This window comes from Eumetopias jubatus, unplaced genomic scaffold, assembly GCF_037043125.1.
Source record: "Eumetopias jubatus isolate StellerSeaLion01/CBP00866 unplaced genomic scaffold, mEumJub1_p1.0 scaffold_1, whole genome shotgun sequence".
Taxonomy (NCBI): domain Eukaryota; kingdom Metazoa; phylum Chordata; class Mammalia; order Carnivora; family Otariidae; genus Eumetopias; species Eumetopias jubatus.
The window spans coordinates 142,738,222-142,755,268 of record NW_028274807.1 but is presented as its reverse complement, the minus strand read 5'-3'; the positions used below and the strand labels follow the sequence as shown (position 1 = coordinate 142,755,268).

The 17,047-nt window shown below is 37.9% G+C and overlaps 1 protein-coding gene across 1 annotated transcript in view; it reads right to left on the bottom strand.

The window, feature by feature from the left end:
• The window catches only part of RBMS3 (RNA binding motif single stranded interacting protein 3), a 1,335,892-nt gene that overhangs the window by 128,238 nt on the left and 1,190,607 nt on the right, over positions 1–17,047 (bottom strand). Inside the window, exon 10 of the mRNA XM_088026449.1 lies at positions 15,068–15,174. Coding sequence (XP_087882575.1) covers positions 15,068–15,174 — 107 coding nt within the window. The remainder of the gene's footprint in view (positions 1–15,067; positions 15,175–17,047) is intronic.

Below are 17,047 nucleotides of genomic sequence, written 5' to 3'. Positions count from 1 at the left end.
TTAAATCCAATAAGTCACCAGTTGTGGCACTGGGACGCTTCTTCTGTCAGAGATAACTGCTTTGAAGGATACTAGAAAGTACTTGAGCATAAGGAGTACTTTTCATAGCCACAGAGTTGTACAAGCACCTTTTGTATCCAAAATTAATTGCCATTATTTGCCAGAATAGGTAGGTAAATAATTCATTTTCCTTCTCTTTAAAAACACCAGCTATGTAATTCATCAATTCTCAATAGTGGCTCAATCTTTTCCTTGGTATCTAGCAATAGTCCGTGTTTTCTTTCTTTTTTTCTCCATCCAAGTCCCTCTCTCCTTGCCAGCTCTTGGCTTTGATGATTACATGACCTTCCAGAGAAAAGTGGCTAGAAATGTGAACACCACCCAACGTTTCAGTGTTACCTAATGCTTGGAATGCAGATGATGATTTGGAATGTGATCTTTTAAAATCTTTAATAAAATGTGGGTCAAAGTTAAAATAAATTAATTTCTACTTGTTTTATAGTATATTTTATTAAATCAGTCAAAAATTCAGCAGGAGAAATGATCTTGGTAGCAGATTTCCTTTCAAATAGATGTTGTATCATTAAAAATAATCCCCATTTGGAAAATAAATAGACATGACATGAAATTGGAAACCAAGGACATAAGCATTTGAGTCATAAGAAACACATAGCAAAGCTGGCTTTCAGATTAACAAACTCTGAGTTGTGTTGATGATATTATGAGAGTTATAATAATAGTTAATACTGGAGTGATTATAGTTTTCCAGGAACTGTGCTCAGTGCTTTACCCTCACTGCCTCATTTAATCCTTCCAATCACTAAATATGCCCTTTTAGCCATTCTCAGTCTACTGATGAGGAAACTGAAAAACTTGCCCAAGGTTTGTCAGTCAGCTCAAAGTCTGTGGATTTGTGATTGAAACGCTCGAGTTTGCCCCCTAACCACCAAAAGTAGACTATCTACTGATAAAATATGAAGAACAGCAAACAATACTGAGCACATCACAGATGGTGACACACCCAATTCCTTAAAATTCAAAAAGAATTATTATTCTCACTAGGTGCATTAGAGAAGGATGCAAGATTTACTCTATCACACCCAAACTCTAATTGCTCCTCTAAATATTATTCTCTCTGTGCCACTCCATGCCCAAGGGCATAGGGGCCTCTACTGGACAAGGAACGAGGTGGGGCTTTTCAACTCGGGGGTGATTTTTCTGGTTTGTAAATGCATATAAATCAGTTTCTCAGTTACCTACCCCGAAAAACAAACACACAATTAATCAAACAGTTAATGGTTAGTAACAAGACAAGTGTGCACTGACATTCTTGTGGCTGCTACTTTTGTTATTTTTATTATTTTTTTTGTTGGCTTTCATTTTCTTTCACTGTGCTATAGTAGTATGGAGATAGTCACAGTCAGTGATTGCACTTGTGCGATACTAAATTATATCCTACCCTTCATTTAATTGCCTACTTTACAGACCGAGAAGATCTTTGCCATTTTAGGTTCCCAAGGGGTGAGGGAATCTGTCTGTAGGTTTATGTCATGTCCATTATGTCCAGTCTGGCTCCTCACACATACGGTACACTCAGTAAGTGCTCATTGACTGACTGGATGCTTTTTGTTTAAACTGCTTCATAATTTTCAAAAATCTATTTCGAACAGAATTCTTCTCTTAGAAAGATTATTTCTACAAAAAGTAGTCATATATTGAGAAAGTGAGAAATCGAATAGGAAACACAAGGAGATAGAGGGGTTCTCACTGTGTCTGAACATTTCTAATATACAATCAGGGCAAGGGGCATTCCTTGCACCTCATTATGTCCTGGGGACACAGCATAAAGTTATCAGTCATGGAAGAAGCAAAGGCTTTATGACAAGAAGAGTACTGGGGATTATGGTGATGGAGACACAGTTGAAATTCAGAATTATGATGCCAATTCTGTGTGTACTCACTTTCTTTCAGAAAAATAAAAACAAAAGCAAACATAAAAATTAAGACATAGCCCTCAAAGGAAACATTTATCTTGAGTGGGAAAATAGGATGTCCTATTTTGTTATTGAGTATGGCTATCTATCTACTCAGAAATCTAAAAAGGCATCTTTGTCTCAATCAGAAATGGATTTAGTCAGAATGAATAATTACTCCTAATACCTTGAGGCACTATAAGGAGGAAGCTGGATGTTTGGAATCAAGTTTATCAACTTTGCCTGCACTTGGCTATGGACTTCGTCACAGTATGAGAAATTCCATTCTCCCACATGACCTTTGCAGGCTTTCATTCACTTACTGGCACTGAAGAGAATTTTTATTAATAGTAGCTGTGAATGGACAAGAGTTATAAAACTTTACAGCACAGGGAAAGTTTTCATCCATCACTGAAAACAAGTTCATTGCAGGTCTGAAAATAGACAACGTATTATCTGGGTTGTAGGTTGTAACAGATCACTTAGGTTAAGTTGGCTGTGATAAAACGGATAACCTTAGCTCTCAACTCACTAACAGTGGATTTTGTGGGTGCCTTAATGATACCTAATGTAAGGAAATTAAAGTATATTCTGTCAGTTTATTCCACCTCTTAAAGGTTTTCAAACGCACATGTCCAGGTAGAGCTACAGCATTTCACTACAGTAAGGAAGACAATTTACATCTGGTTTGTGTGAATGGTACTAGGAAGTGCATGTACTGTATCCCTATACCCAAAGGCTTACGTCTTAGGCAAATAGAAATGCACTCAAATATATGCGCTCGTGATATAATATATCATCATGTCTCATCTAAAACTTATTCCTTACTCGGGAATAGTATTCCTTAGCCTTCCTAGAATGCATCCTAAAAAAGCTTACTGGATTTTCTCTCCAACATAAACTTGTAAACTATTCCTGGGAACCTGAGGGCTGATTGTTAACAATATTATTTTAGGACCCTTAGTTCATCTCCATATGTAGACTGTGAAGACAATCTCATTAAATGTTTTGTTTCCACAGTAAGGAAAGTATCTTCAGAGCATCACATAGAGAGAACATATTTGTTATTGCTTATTGTTTTGAAGTTGACTTTAGCAGAGAACTGTAAATCATAAAAGCAAGAAACACCATTTTATTGCTTTTAGTTTTTATAATACAATCTTCGCATTTCTTCACTAGATGTTTGAATACTTTGTTGGGCTGCTTCTTGTTCAATTGCCCTGTCTCTTGTTTGTATCCATAGCCAAAATACTATTTCTTGGAAGTACATTTCCCGAAGCAATTGTTATCAATGACATTTACTGCCTCAATTACTATAGGGCTTGGAAAGATCTTATGGAAGCTAGACTAGAGTTTTGAAGCCAGTGAGAAATAGTTTGTTTCTGATATTTGCACTATTTAAGGATAATGTCCCAGGATGAAAACTTGGGGAAATATCACCATCGTCTCTGAATTGACACTCAGCATTTACTTATATTTGAAAATTCTGAAGGAAATCCACAGACTAGTCACAACAAATGTCAACATAAAGTAACTTCAAGGTCTGAGTGACTCTAATCATTGTAGTAGAAACATCCATCTTTTGATTTAAGCCATTCATCTTTACCAACATAGTTGAATGTTTTTGATCAGCTGTGCAAAATATTTGGGTACCAAACAAATTTAGTGGCTTTTTGGTAGTTATTGGAAAAGCATTCTTTGGAAATACAGGAAGAAGTATCAGGAGTTCTTCTTCATGTTCCTGATTTATATATAGATGTGTGTGTAATTATACAAATTATTGAAATTATATATATGTGTTTATTTGTTTGTTTTTAATTTTTTCATTTAAGTAGAGTTGACATACAATGTTGTATTAGTTTCAGGTGTACAAAATAGTAATTTGACAAGTCTATATCTTATGCCACACTCACACATGTAGCTCCCATCTGTCACCATACAACCCTATTACAATACTGTTGACTACATTCTTTATGCCATAGCATTTTATTCCTGTGATTCCTGATATATTTTTGATTCCTGATTCCTGATTCTATTCCTGATTCCAGACCAGTCATTTGGGAGAGCACTAACAAGATCAACTTGGGAAACATTTTGCCTGAAGTAAAGAATATGGCTCAGCTGCAAGGGGATATCTAGCCAGTGCATTTCTTGATAAGTCATAGTGATGATAAAGTGAGACCATTTCTCAAGTAGGGGTGACGTTAAAACATTGCATCACCATTACGGCAGAAGCATTGGCCACTCAGAATGTAAATGCTGGAGTAGGATCCTGGGAAACTCCTGCTGTGCCAGCTAGCACCCCATTCTTGTGAGATCATAAGAGGTCCTGCAGGAGGCATCATAGTGGAAGGGGTGGAGGGGTTGCACTGATGGATTAGTGCCAGCAGTTATTTATGTAATGAAACAAATATGTCTTACTATTTTAACAAGCACACTGGCTTTTCTAATATATGGAAGTTGAATATGAGCCCTAAGCTTGGCTCAAATATCTCTAGGACAGTGGTTCTCAAAGTGTGGACTAAGGACACCTCCGGGTTCCTGAGATACATTTAGGAGATCCATACATCCTCCCTTTTCCAATGACATGTCTATGTGGAGTTAAGATTTTCTTCAAATGATTAAACCAAACAGAATATTGCAACAGGTTGAATGCTGATGCAGATATGCAAATCTGGTCATCTTTTATTAAGTCAGGCATTAAAGTGATTTGCAAAAATGTAAAAGAGTACTATTCTCAAAAAAAAAATGTCTTTGAAAGATACAATATTTCCTATAAAAATATAAGGATTTTGTTAACATGGGATGGGTTTATTGTTTTTTGATGAACTAATAAATAATTTTTAAGAGTATACAGAGATACTGAGACCGAAGAGTTTCTGAATTGCTACATTAAGTAAAATGATGAGAACCACAGAGCACTGGGAAAGAGAGGCCTAATAGCCCCAATCTCTGATCGTTCGGCTTAGAGTTTTGGTTGTCACTTAAGAGATTAGTTAATAACTTTAAAATATCCCTGTGTATTTCACTTATGCAAAAACATGTCCAGCAGCATATATTTGTATTTCATGTAAAGAAATACATTTCACTAACTATGCTAAAACAACTGTTATCAAAATGCCCTCAGGAGAAACAAGCTTTACATAATAAATTAAATTTTATTAGCTTATCAATTGTGAATGCTTTAGGTACTTCCAAGATAGTTAAACAGTTCAGGAGAAATCCATTTCACATTATTATTATTTTTTTTTTTTACCTGATGTTCAAGAGAGAAGCAGAGAAAACATGAGCCTCATTCTGTGCTATTATCCCAAATGCTGAAGCATCAGAATTGAAATTATCATCTTACATTTTATCAGGCAACAGTGATTGAAATATTTACCATTATTTTATACAACAAAAAACCACCCAAAAGCAAAAAATAAAACAAAACAAAATAAAAAACGAAAACCAACAAGCATGCAAACAAGTAAAAACACCCAAAATGATCTTCTTATAACATTGGGATGCCAAAGAGCTACAAAGAATATGGAAAACAAGCAGGAGCAAGATGGCAGGGGAGTAGGAGACCTAAATTTCGTCTGGTCCCAGGAATTCAGCTAGATAGGGAACAAACCATTCTGAATACCTACGAACTCAACAGGAGATCGAAGAAAAGAATAGCAGCAACTCTCTGAGCAGAAAAGCGACCACTTTCTGGAAGGTGGACATGCGGAGAAGTGAATCCAAGGCATTATTTGGGAAGAGAGACCTGGAGGGAGGGGGCCTCCATCAGCTGCTACTGGCATTTGATAGAGCAGCGGAGCACAAAATCGGAAATTTTAGAAGTCAGCTCCGCTGAGAGACTTCGCTCCAGTGGCTAAGGGAGGCGGGGGGGTTTGGAACCCTTGCAGGACAGTGTGGTCTCGGGACCCTCAGGGTCACAGGAAGACAGGGGGTGCCTGAGTGTGTCAGAGCTCCCAGGTATCAGAGTGGGAAAGCCGGCTGCAGAGATGGAGCCAAGGAGTGGGCTCTCAGCTCAGGGTTGCCATAATCTGTGATCCTCAGCACAGTTGGGCCACTGCTCTTCCAGCAGGGACCCAACAAGCAGCAGATCCGGGGAGACTCCCCTTCCTCCCCTGGGAGGAGTGGTGCAGGAGCGCACTGCAGGGATCTGCTGGGTTTGGAGACTCCAAACAGGGTCCTGTGCTGGAGATAGAAACGCTCAGTCATAGGCCAGGTGAGCACGGAGTGCTGCCGGAGACTGGGGAGATGTGAGTGATTGACTGCTTTTCTTTGGGGGATCACTGAGGAGTGGGGCCCCAAGTTCTCGGCTCCTCCGGGGTGGAGATTGGGAGGCCACCATTTTCACTCTCATCCTCCAAAGCTATAGGAAAGCTTTCAGGGAACAAAAGCACCGGAGAGCAAACCCAAGCAGATTACTTACCCCGGACCCGGCAAGGGCAGGGCAATTCCACCTCAGACAAAGACATTTGGCAACCACAGCAACAGGCCCCTCCCCCAGAAGATCAGCAAGAACAGCCAGCCAGACCAAGTTTACTGATCAAAAAGAATGGCAGAACTCCAGCGCTAGGGGAATACTGCACAAAGAATTCATGGCTTTTTTTCCCACTACTTCCTTAATCTTTCAAAGTTAATTTTTTTAATTATTTTTGAATTTTTCTTTTTCCCTTTTACAACCAACATCTTATCAATCCCTTTTTTAAAAATCTTTCTTATTTTTCATTTTTAGAGTCATATTCTATCCCTTCATAGTAGCTGACCTTATTTTTGGTATATATATATATATATATATATAAGTTGTACTCTCTTTAAAATTTTGGGATACAGTTTCTTCTAATAGACCAAAATATACCCTAAATCTCTAGTGTATGGCTTTGTTCTAGTCTCCTGCCTGATCACATTCTCTCCCTTTTTTTTTTTGAATTCCTCTTTTCTTTTTTCAACCAACATCTTATCAATTCCTTTTATAAAATCCTTTATACTTTTCATCTTTACAATCATATTCCATCCCTTCATCATATTTACCCTTATTTTTGTACATATATAAGATTATCTTGCTTGAAAATTTTGGGAGGCAGTTTCTTCTAACAGACTAAAATATACCCAAAATCTAGTGTGTGGTACTGATCTATTCACCAGCCTGATCATATCTGATCATATTCTGTTTTTTGTTTGTTTGTTTTTATCTTTTTTTTGACCTTTTTTTTTCCTCTTTTTTCTTTCTTTCCCTTTCTTTTCCCATCATTTCAGGTCTCTTCTGATTTGTTTAGTGAATATTTTTCTCGGGTCGTTGTTACCCTGTTAGCATTTTGTTCTCTCATTCATCTATTCTCCCCTGGACAAAATGACAAGATGGAAAAAATCACCTGAAAAAAAGAACAAGAGGCAATACCGACTGCCAGGGACCTAATCAATATGGGCTTTAGTAAGATGTCAAAATTAGAGTACAGAATGATGATTTCAAAGATACTAGCTGGGCTTAAAAAAATCTTGGAAGATATTAGAGAAACCCTCTCTGGAGAAATAAAAGAACTAAAATCTAACCAAGTCAAAATCAAAAAGGCTATTAATGAGGTGCAATAAAAAATGGAGACTCTAAATGCTAAGATAAATAAGGCAGAAGAGAGAATTAGTGATATAGAAGACCAAATGATGGAAAAAAAGAAGCTGAGAAAAAGAATGAGAAACAACTACTGGATCACGAGGGCAGAATTCGAGAGATAAGGGATACCATAAGACAAAACAATATTAGAATAATTGGGATCCCAGAAAAAGAAGAAAAAGAGAGAGGGGCAGAAGGTATATTGGAGCAAGTTATAGCAGAGAACGTCCCTAATTTGGGGAGGGAAAGAGGCATCAAAATCCAGGAGGCACAGAGAACCCCCCTCAATATCAATAAAAATAGGTCACCACTCCGACTTCTAATAGTAAAACCTATGAGTCTCAGAGACAAAGAGAAAATCCTGAAAGCAGCTCGGAAGAAGAGATCTGTAACCTACCATGGTAGAAACATTAGATTGGCAACAGCCCTATCCACAGAGACCTGGCAGGCCAGAAAGGACTGGCATGATATATTCAGAGCACTAAATGAGAAAAATAAGCAGCCAAGAATACTACATCCAGCTGGCTGTCATTGAAAATAGAAGGAGAAACAAAAGCTTCCAGCACAAACAAAAACTAAAGGAATTTACAAACACAAAACCAGCCCTAAAGAAATATTGAAAGGGGTCCTCTAATCAAAGACAGAGTCTAAAAGTAACATAGACCAGACAGGAACACAGACAATATACAGTAACAGTCACCTTACAGGCAATACAATGGCACTAAATTCATATCTTTCAATAATTACCCTGAATGTAAATGGGCTAAATGCCCCAATCAAAACACACAGGGTATCAGATTGGATAAAAAAACAAGACCCATCGCTGTGCTGTCTGCAAAAGACTCATTTTAGACCAAAGACAACCCAAGATTGAAAGTGAGGGGATGGAAAATCACTTACCATGCTAATGGACACCAAAAGAAAGCTGGGGTGGCAATCCTTATATCAGACAAATTAGATTTTAAGCCAAAGACTGTAATAAGAGAGCAGGAAGGACACTATATCCTATTAAAGGGTCTATCCAACAAGAAGATCTAACAATTGTAAATATCTATGCCCCTAACACAGGAGCAGCCAGTTATATAAGCCAATTAATAACAAAAGCAAAGAAACACATTGATAGCAATACAATAATAGTAGAGGACTTTAACACCCCCCTCATTGAAATGGACAGATCATCTAAGCAAAAGAACAACAAGGAAATAAAGACATTAAATGACACACTGGACCAAATGGACTTCACAGGTATATTCAGAATATTCCACCCCAAAACAACGGAATACACACTCTTCTCTAGTGCCCATGGAACATTCTCCAGAATAGATCACATCCTAGGTCGCAAATCAGGTCTTAACTTGTACCAAAAGACTGGGATCATTCCCAGCATATTTTCAGACCACAATGCTTTGAAACTAGAACTCAATCACAAGAGGAAAGTCAGAAAGAACTCAAATACATGGAGGCCGAAGAGCATCCTACTAAAGAATGAATGGGTCAACCAGGAAATTAAAGAAGAATTAAAAAAATTCATGGAAACCAATGAAAATGAAAACACAACTGTTCAAAATCTTTGGGATGCAGCAAAGGCAGTCCTGAGAGGAAAGTATATAGCAATACAAGCCTTTCTCAAGAAACAAGAAAGGTCTCAAATACACAACCTAACACTACACCTAAAGGAGCAGGAGAAAGAAGAGCAAACAAAGCCTTAACCCAGCAGGAGAAGAGAAATAATAAAGATCAGAGCAGAAATCAATGAAATAGAAACCAAAAGAACAGTAGAACAGATCAATGAAACTAGGAGCTGGTTCTTTGAAAGAATAAGATTGATAAACCCCTGGCCAGACTTATCAAAAAGAAAAGAGAAAGAACCCAAATAAATAAAATCATGAATGAAAGAGGAGAGATCACAACCAACACCAAAGAAATACAAACAATTATAAGAACCTATTATGAGCAACTCTATACCAGCAAATTAGATAACCTGGAAGAAATGGATGCAGTCCTAGAGATGTATAAACTACCACAACTGAAACAGGAAGAAATAGAAAACCTGAACAGACCTATAACCACTAAGGAAATTGAAGCAGTAATGAAAAATCTCCCAACAAACAAGAGCCCAGGGCCAGATGGCTTCCCAGGGGAATTCTACCAAATATTTAAAGCATTAATACCTATTCTTCTGAAACTGTTCCAAAATATAGAAATGGAAAGAAAACTTCCAAACTCATTTTATGAGGCCACCATTACCTTGATCACAAAACCAGACAAAAACTCCATCAAAAAGGAAAACTACACACCAATATCCCTGATGAACACGGATGCCAAAATTCTCACCAAAATACTAGCCAATAGGATCCAACAGTACATTAAAAGGATTATACACCACGACCAAGTGGGATTTATCCCTGGGCTGCTAGGTTGGTTCAACATCTGCGAATCGATCCACGTGATACAACACATTAATAAAAGAAAGAATAAGAACCATATGATCCTCTCAATAGATGCAGAGAAAGCATTTGACAAAGTACAGCATTCTTTCTTGATCAAAACTCTTCAGAGTATAGGCATAGAGGGTACATACCTCAATATCATAAAAGCCATCTATGAAAAACCCTCAGCGAATATCATTCTCAATGGGGAAAATCTGAGAGCTTTCCCCCTAAGGTCAGAAACACAGCAGGGATGTCCACTATCACCACTGATATTCAACATAGTATTAGAAGTCCTAGCCACAGCAATCAGACAACAAAAAGAAATCAAAGGCATCCGAATTGGCAAAGAGAAGTCAAACTCCCACTCTTTTCAGATGATATGATACTTTGTGTGGAAAACCCAAAAGACTGTACCCCAAAACTGCTAGAACTCATACAGGAATTCAGGAAAGTGGCAGGATATAAAATCAATGCACAGAAATCAGTGGCATTCCTATAGTCCAACAACAAGACAGAAGAGAGAGAAATTAAGGAGTCGATCCCATTTACAACTGCACCCAAAATCATAAGATACCTAGGAATAAATCTAACCAAAGAGGCAAAGAATCTGTACTCAGAAAACTATAAAATACTTATGAAAGATATTGAGGAAGACAATGGAGAAGAAAGAAAAGAAAGAAATGGAGAAACATTCCATGCTCATGGACTGGAAGAACAAATATTGTGAAATTGCAATGCAACCTAGAGCAATCTACACATTCAATGCAATCCCCATCAAAATACCATCCACCTTTTTCAAAGAAATGGAACAAATAATCCTAAAATTTGTATGGAACCAGAAAAGACCCCGAATAGCCAGAGGAATGTTGAAAAAGAAAAGTAAAGCTGGCGGCATCACAATTCCGGACTTCCAGCTCTATTACAAAGCTGTCATCATCAAGACAGTATGGTACTGGCACAAAAACAGAAACATAGGTCAATGGAACAGAATAGAGAGCCTAGAAATGGACCCTCAACTCCATGGTCAACTAGTCTTTGACAAAGCAGGAAAGAATGTCCAATGGAAAAAAGACAGTCTCTTCAACAAATGGTGTTGGGAAAATTGGACAGCCCCATACAGAAGAATGAAACTGGACCATTTCCTTACACCACACACAAAAATAGACTCAAAATGGTTGAAAGACCTCAATGTGAAATAGGAGTCCTTCAAAATCCTAAAGGAGAACACAGGCAGCAACATCTTCGACCTGAGCTGCAGCAACTTCTTCCTAGAAAATCGCCAAAGGCAAGGGAAACAAGGGCAAAAATGAACTACTGGGAATTCATCAAGATAAAAGCTTTTGCACAGCAAAAGAAACAGTCAATGAAACCAAAAGAGAACCGACATTATGGGAGAAGATATTTCCAAATGACGTATCAGATAAAGGGCATATCCAAAATCTATAAAGAACTTATCAAACTCAACACCCAAAGAACACATGATCCAATCAAGAAATGGGCAGAAGACATGAACAGACATCTTTCCAAAGAAGACATCCAAATAGCTAACAGACAGATGAAAAAGTGCTCAAAATCTTTCGGCATCAGGGAAATCTAAATCAAAACCGCAATGAGATACCACCTCGCACCACTCAGAATTGCTAAAATTAGCAAGGCAGGAAATGACAGATGTTGGCAGGGATGCAGAGAAAGGGGAGCCCTCCTAAACTGTTGGTGGGAATGCAAGCTGGTGCAGCCACTCTGGAAAACAGTACGGAGGTTCCTCAAAAAGTTGAAAATAGAGCTACCATATGACCCAGCAATTGCACTACTGGGTATTTACCCCAAAGATACAAGTGTAGGGATCCGAAGGGGTACGTGCCCCCTGATGTTTATAGCAGCAATGTCCACAATAGTCAAACTAGAGAAAGAGCCAAGATGTCCATCGACAGAAGAATGAAGAAGATGTGGTATACACACACACACACACACACACACACACACACACACACACACACACACACAATGGAATATTATGCAGCCATCAAAAGGAGTGCAATCTTGCCATTTGCAACGATGTGGATGGAACTGGAGGGTATTATGCTGAGCGAAATAAGTCAATCAGAGAACATGTATAATATGATATCACTGATATAAGGAATTCTTAATATCAGGAAACAAACTGAGGGTTGCTGGAGTGGTGGGGGTGGGAGGGATGGGGTGGCTGGGTGATAGACATTGGGGAGGTTATATGCTATGGTGAGCACTATGAATTGTGTAAGACTGTTGAATCACAGACCTGTACCTCTGAAACAAATAATACATTATATGTTAGAAAAGAAAAAATAAAGAAGATAGCTGGAAGGGAAGAATGAAGGGGAGGAATCGGAGGGGAAGTTGAACTATGAGAGACTATGGACTCTGAGAAACAAACTGAGGGTTCTAGAGGGGAGGGGGCGGGGGGATGGGTTAGCCTGGTGATGGGTATTAAAGAGGGCATGTACTGAATGGAGCATTGGATGTTATATGCAAAACAAGGAATCATGGAACACTACATCAAAAACTAATGATGTATTGTATAGTGATTAACATAACAAAATAAAGGTGATTTGTTTGCTTTCTAAAAAAAGAGAAAAAAAAAAAGAAAATGGAAAATAAGACCATCCATCAGAAATTGACTTCAAGGGAAGATCCATGTCTCAGTCTTAACACTGGATGAAAGAAGGACAGAGAGAAAATCTCTCCCAAGAATCGGACCCATAGTCCTTGCTTTGGTTAGAGTTTCAATTCATGCAGTCAGTGTGGTCAAAGACCTTAAACAGAGAATGTAGGTAGTTTACCCAGGTGACTAACAGGAGCAAATGCAAATTGTCTTGTAATAATGCCATTGATTAGAAGAGGAGAACCAATTTCAGAAGTGTTAAAATGTGGAAAAACAACAACAAAAACATGTGTCTTAGAAACAATGAAATACAGTAATTAGAATTTCCTGGTATATAAAAATTAATTAAATATTGCTTACATAGGAATAATTTGCTTTATGCCATACTTTATCAATGATGTTAACATAATTTACTCTAGCAAGCACAATGCAAGGGGAAATAGAAGCAAAAATATATATTATGATGGGCACAGAAAGTTACGCAACATTCAGAATGTCTACTCTAAGACCACAGTCAAGGTGTAAAAATTAATATGCTTATCTCAAAACCCAGATATCTGACAAGCATATTTTTAGTGCACACCACTTCTTTTCCTAGTTTCTTTCCTCTGAATGTGTCTACATACTTGGAATACATTTTTATGGGTCACAGATAAATTTGCCCTTGATTTTCACAGTTCAACAGGAAAATATAGAACTCTTAAAAAGCAATTTCTGAAAATAGAGATTAGGAATATACGTTTAAAACCTATATTTAAACTACAAGGTGCTCTGTGTACTAAACTTGACTCCACAATGCTTCTGTGGCAATAGTACACATGGTCTTTACCATGATCTCAACCTAAAGCCCTAGATTTGTATGTGGCAGCTCTAAGTCTACATTTCTCTTATGTCTATTGGTTTGGTTCCTAAGAAATGTAGATTCAAGGGCTGTGTCTTGCTCAAGCTGGCATCCCTTTTGTGGGTGTGATAATTCAGGTTCTCATGGGGACAGGAACTGAGGTTTTGGTCTTCACTGTGAAGTCATCTAATTGACCATCAAGGTTCTTGGTGATGGTCTATGATCCAGAAATCTCTCTCACAAGCAAGCATTTGACCCAATAGAATTTTAAGATCAAATGAGTCTTTCTAGACTACAGATGTTTGGAATGGGATGGATGTCATAATGAGTGTTCTCAGAAATCAGCTGTCTTCTGGGGGCAATGGGCCTAACTGCTGATCACTAACCCTTACCTAAAAACACAAGGGTCATTCCCTTTCCTCTTCTTTTTTTGAACATAACACAGATAGCCTTTCTAAATTGAAGTTTTCAAACTTTCCTTTTCATTAGTTTCAAGTGTTCAGTGGCGATTCTCTTTTTCATGTCTTAAAAAAATGAGTTACAGATTATACAATACTTGAACATAACTATACAATTTAAGAGGGGTTTTGAGACCTGCGTGGAAATACTCAAAACAGACAACAGTGTTAGAAACTAAAAAATGGCTAAAGGTTTTGCTGAGGAAAACCCCACCCTCTTTTCCTTCCTTACAACTGTTAATGATGCAACAAGTGGGATGCCTCTTAAATGAGAAATGGATGAAGTAGGTGCTTTGAATAGAAATAGGAAATAAAGCTCTTCTGTTGAAATTAAGGCCTTGGTACAAAATAACGTTTATTCAAGTCATTCAAGCAACTCCATTCCATTTCACAAAGAATAAAAAGACCCCTTAGAAGCCCAGACACCTTTTCCTTGCCTTCTTACAACAAAAATAACCAAAAGGAATTCATTCCCAAGTGTCATTGGATGCATAAGCTTGCTTTTCTACTCTCTTGTGTTAAGAGGGTAAATGGATAATTAACTGCTCAGTGCTTTTCTTTTTGTTGTGAAAAACGAAACCCTGTGTATGTGAACTTTTCTCCCTTTTTCTCGACCAACAGAAAATGTCATTTTTATATTGTTTTATACATATATAAAATACATATCAACACATTTATGCACAAATGGGAAAATGCATAAATACACATATTATGCGCAAGTAGAATATCTCAATGGGAGAATAAAATAAATCTAAATTTGTGTTTTTTCCCAAACACATTCAACTCTCACTATTGATTTCACTGAAAATATTTCTTGGCTACTATACAATTATGGATCAATTGTTTGTGGATAATTCTTTCAGTGAGTGGATATTGGGTTAAGGCTTGGTTAAAGACAGAAGACTTACTGTAGTACAGAACTGAGGTCAATTTTGAAGTCCTACACTCCTCCTCAAGTAATTTTATCCTGAGCACATTAATATAGGCCTACTCATTTGCCCCCTTTGAAGCCATGTGATTTTCTACAGGACCCGATTTCATCAGGGTCCCAAATGTCTGTCTTGCCACCATTCTGAGGGATATCTATATTTCTGAGCAAAAGTCAGTCAGGACTCACCTCTCCTTCCCTGGGCCAAGGCCTTCCATTCTGGGTGTATTTGCTTTGATTCTGTCGCTTCTTTTGTCCTCCATCAGCGAATTTGCACAGTAAAGGCTCACTAGGGGCTGGGAAGATAAAAAACCAGTTCTACATTAGCAAATCCCCCTTAAAAACAAGTGATTATTTGAGTCACAGTAGTGCTTTGTAATGCCTATCTTTTGAAGTCTTGCTTCTGGAGAGATATTTGGCCCCCTCTTAGTCTCAGTTATGTTGGCTGCTATTCTAACTGGACTTCAAAAAAGTACTGCCAGACCACAAAAGAGAACAAAAAATATTGTTGAAAAAATGATCACTTGAAGCAGAATGTGAACTTGCCTTAAAAGTAAAGAGGGGAATGTTGACTCCTTCCAGTTATATTAATGCTAAAAACCAGACAATGGGTCCAAAATGGAGTCACTTATGCTAAGCTCCATGTCACCAAACCAAGACATAACTTAATTACAGTTTTGGCTCTCCCAGAAATGGAATTTTAAACCAGCCAATCAGGAGTCACCTGATCAGGGGCACCTGGATGGCTCAGTCGTTAAGCGTTTGCCTTCGGCTCAGGTCATGATTCCAAGGTCCTGGGATCAAGGCCCGCATCAGGCTCCCTGCTGCACGGGAAGCCTGCTTCTCCCTCTCCCACTCCCCCTGCTTGTGTTCCCTCTCTCACTGTCTCTCTCTCTCTGTCAAATAAATAAAAATTTTTTAAAAAATTATAAAAAAAGGAGTCACCTGATCAGCACTAGTGAGGTAATTTATCTGATGACTCCTGCCATCCCCTAAAGAAAAGTGATCTTGCCACAACCAATCCACTTTTTGCCACTATAACTTTCTTGTTCCTGCTCCCTTCTGCTATAGAAGCCTCCCATTTGCAGAGGTCCTCAGAGCTCCTCTCTACCTGCTTGAGGAGAGGCTGTCTGATTCACAAATCCTTGAATAAAGTCAGTAAGATCTTTAAAAAGTACTCTGTTGAATTTTGCTTTTTCACATTAGAAATATATTCATAACCAGTATTTGTGTGTAGATAAATATTTCCCCCTCAAATTAACTATGTTTTCACAGTAGAAACTGTAGGATTCTATTTTGGAAAGAGATCCTTAGGAGCTACCTTCTAAAAAGGGAACCATTTTGCTAATTACAACCAAATCAGTTTTTTTTTCTCATTAATCTCTGTAATTTCAAAACGGCTAGAAGCTGATTGTCCATTGAACCCCCTTCACTCCAATTTCCCAGTGAAATCTAGTCAGTATCCCAGGGAGAACAATTATTTGAATATCAAATGAGCCCACATGATAAAATATAGTCAAAGGATATGGCTCTTAACAAATGAATCCTGGACTCGGGGAAATGTGGTGGTGTGACTTATTTGATAATCTTTTAAAACACAACAGGGAGAAACTTATTCTTTGAGAATTGATGCCCCCTCCACATCCCTACAAGACTAGAAAAATTGCTGCTTGTTACTATAACAAATGTGTTTAAAAATGAATAAAAAGAAAGCCATATTGGTCTAAAAATCTTGATCAATGAATTAACATGGCTGGGAGGATTTTTTTGCTAGTTTATTTGCTTGGATAAAACAAATACTAATTTGTAAGTTTATGATCTGAAAACTAAAATGGACCCCTTCCTCCCCTACCCCCTGGGAAAATGTGTTCTTCTAAAGATTAATTGTATTAATGGTTGAAGGGGAGCAGAATATACCCCTGAAGAATATGCCTCTTTGGCATAAGGATTAATTTAGGCTCATTATTTTTAAGAAACAACAGATAGAGGAAAAGCTCTGAAAACTGACTGGAAGTTACCCTTTTGTAAGAGACATTTATATTTATAAGGGAAATCTCTATTTGTAATAGTTTCCCCCTCTTTGTATCTGGAAGAAAAGAATACTCTAAATCTCAAGAAACTCTTATCAGTGGAGAAGCAAGGACTTAAGTCTATGCAACAACCTTACCT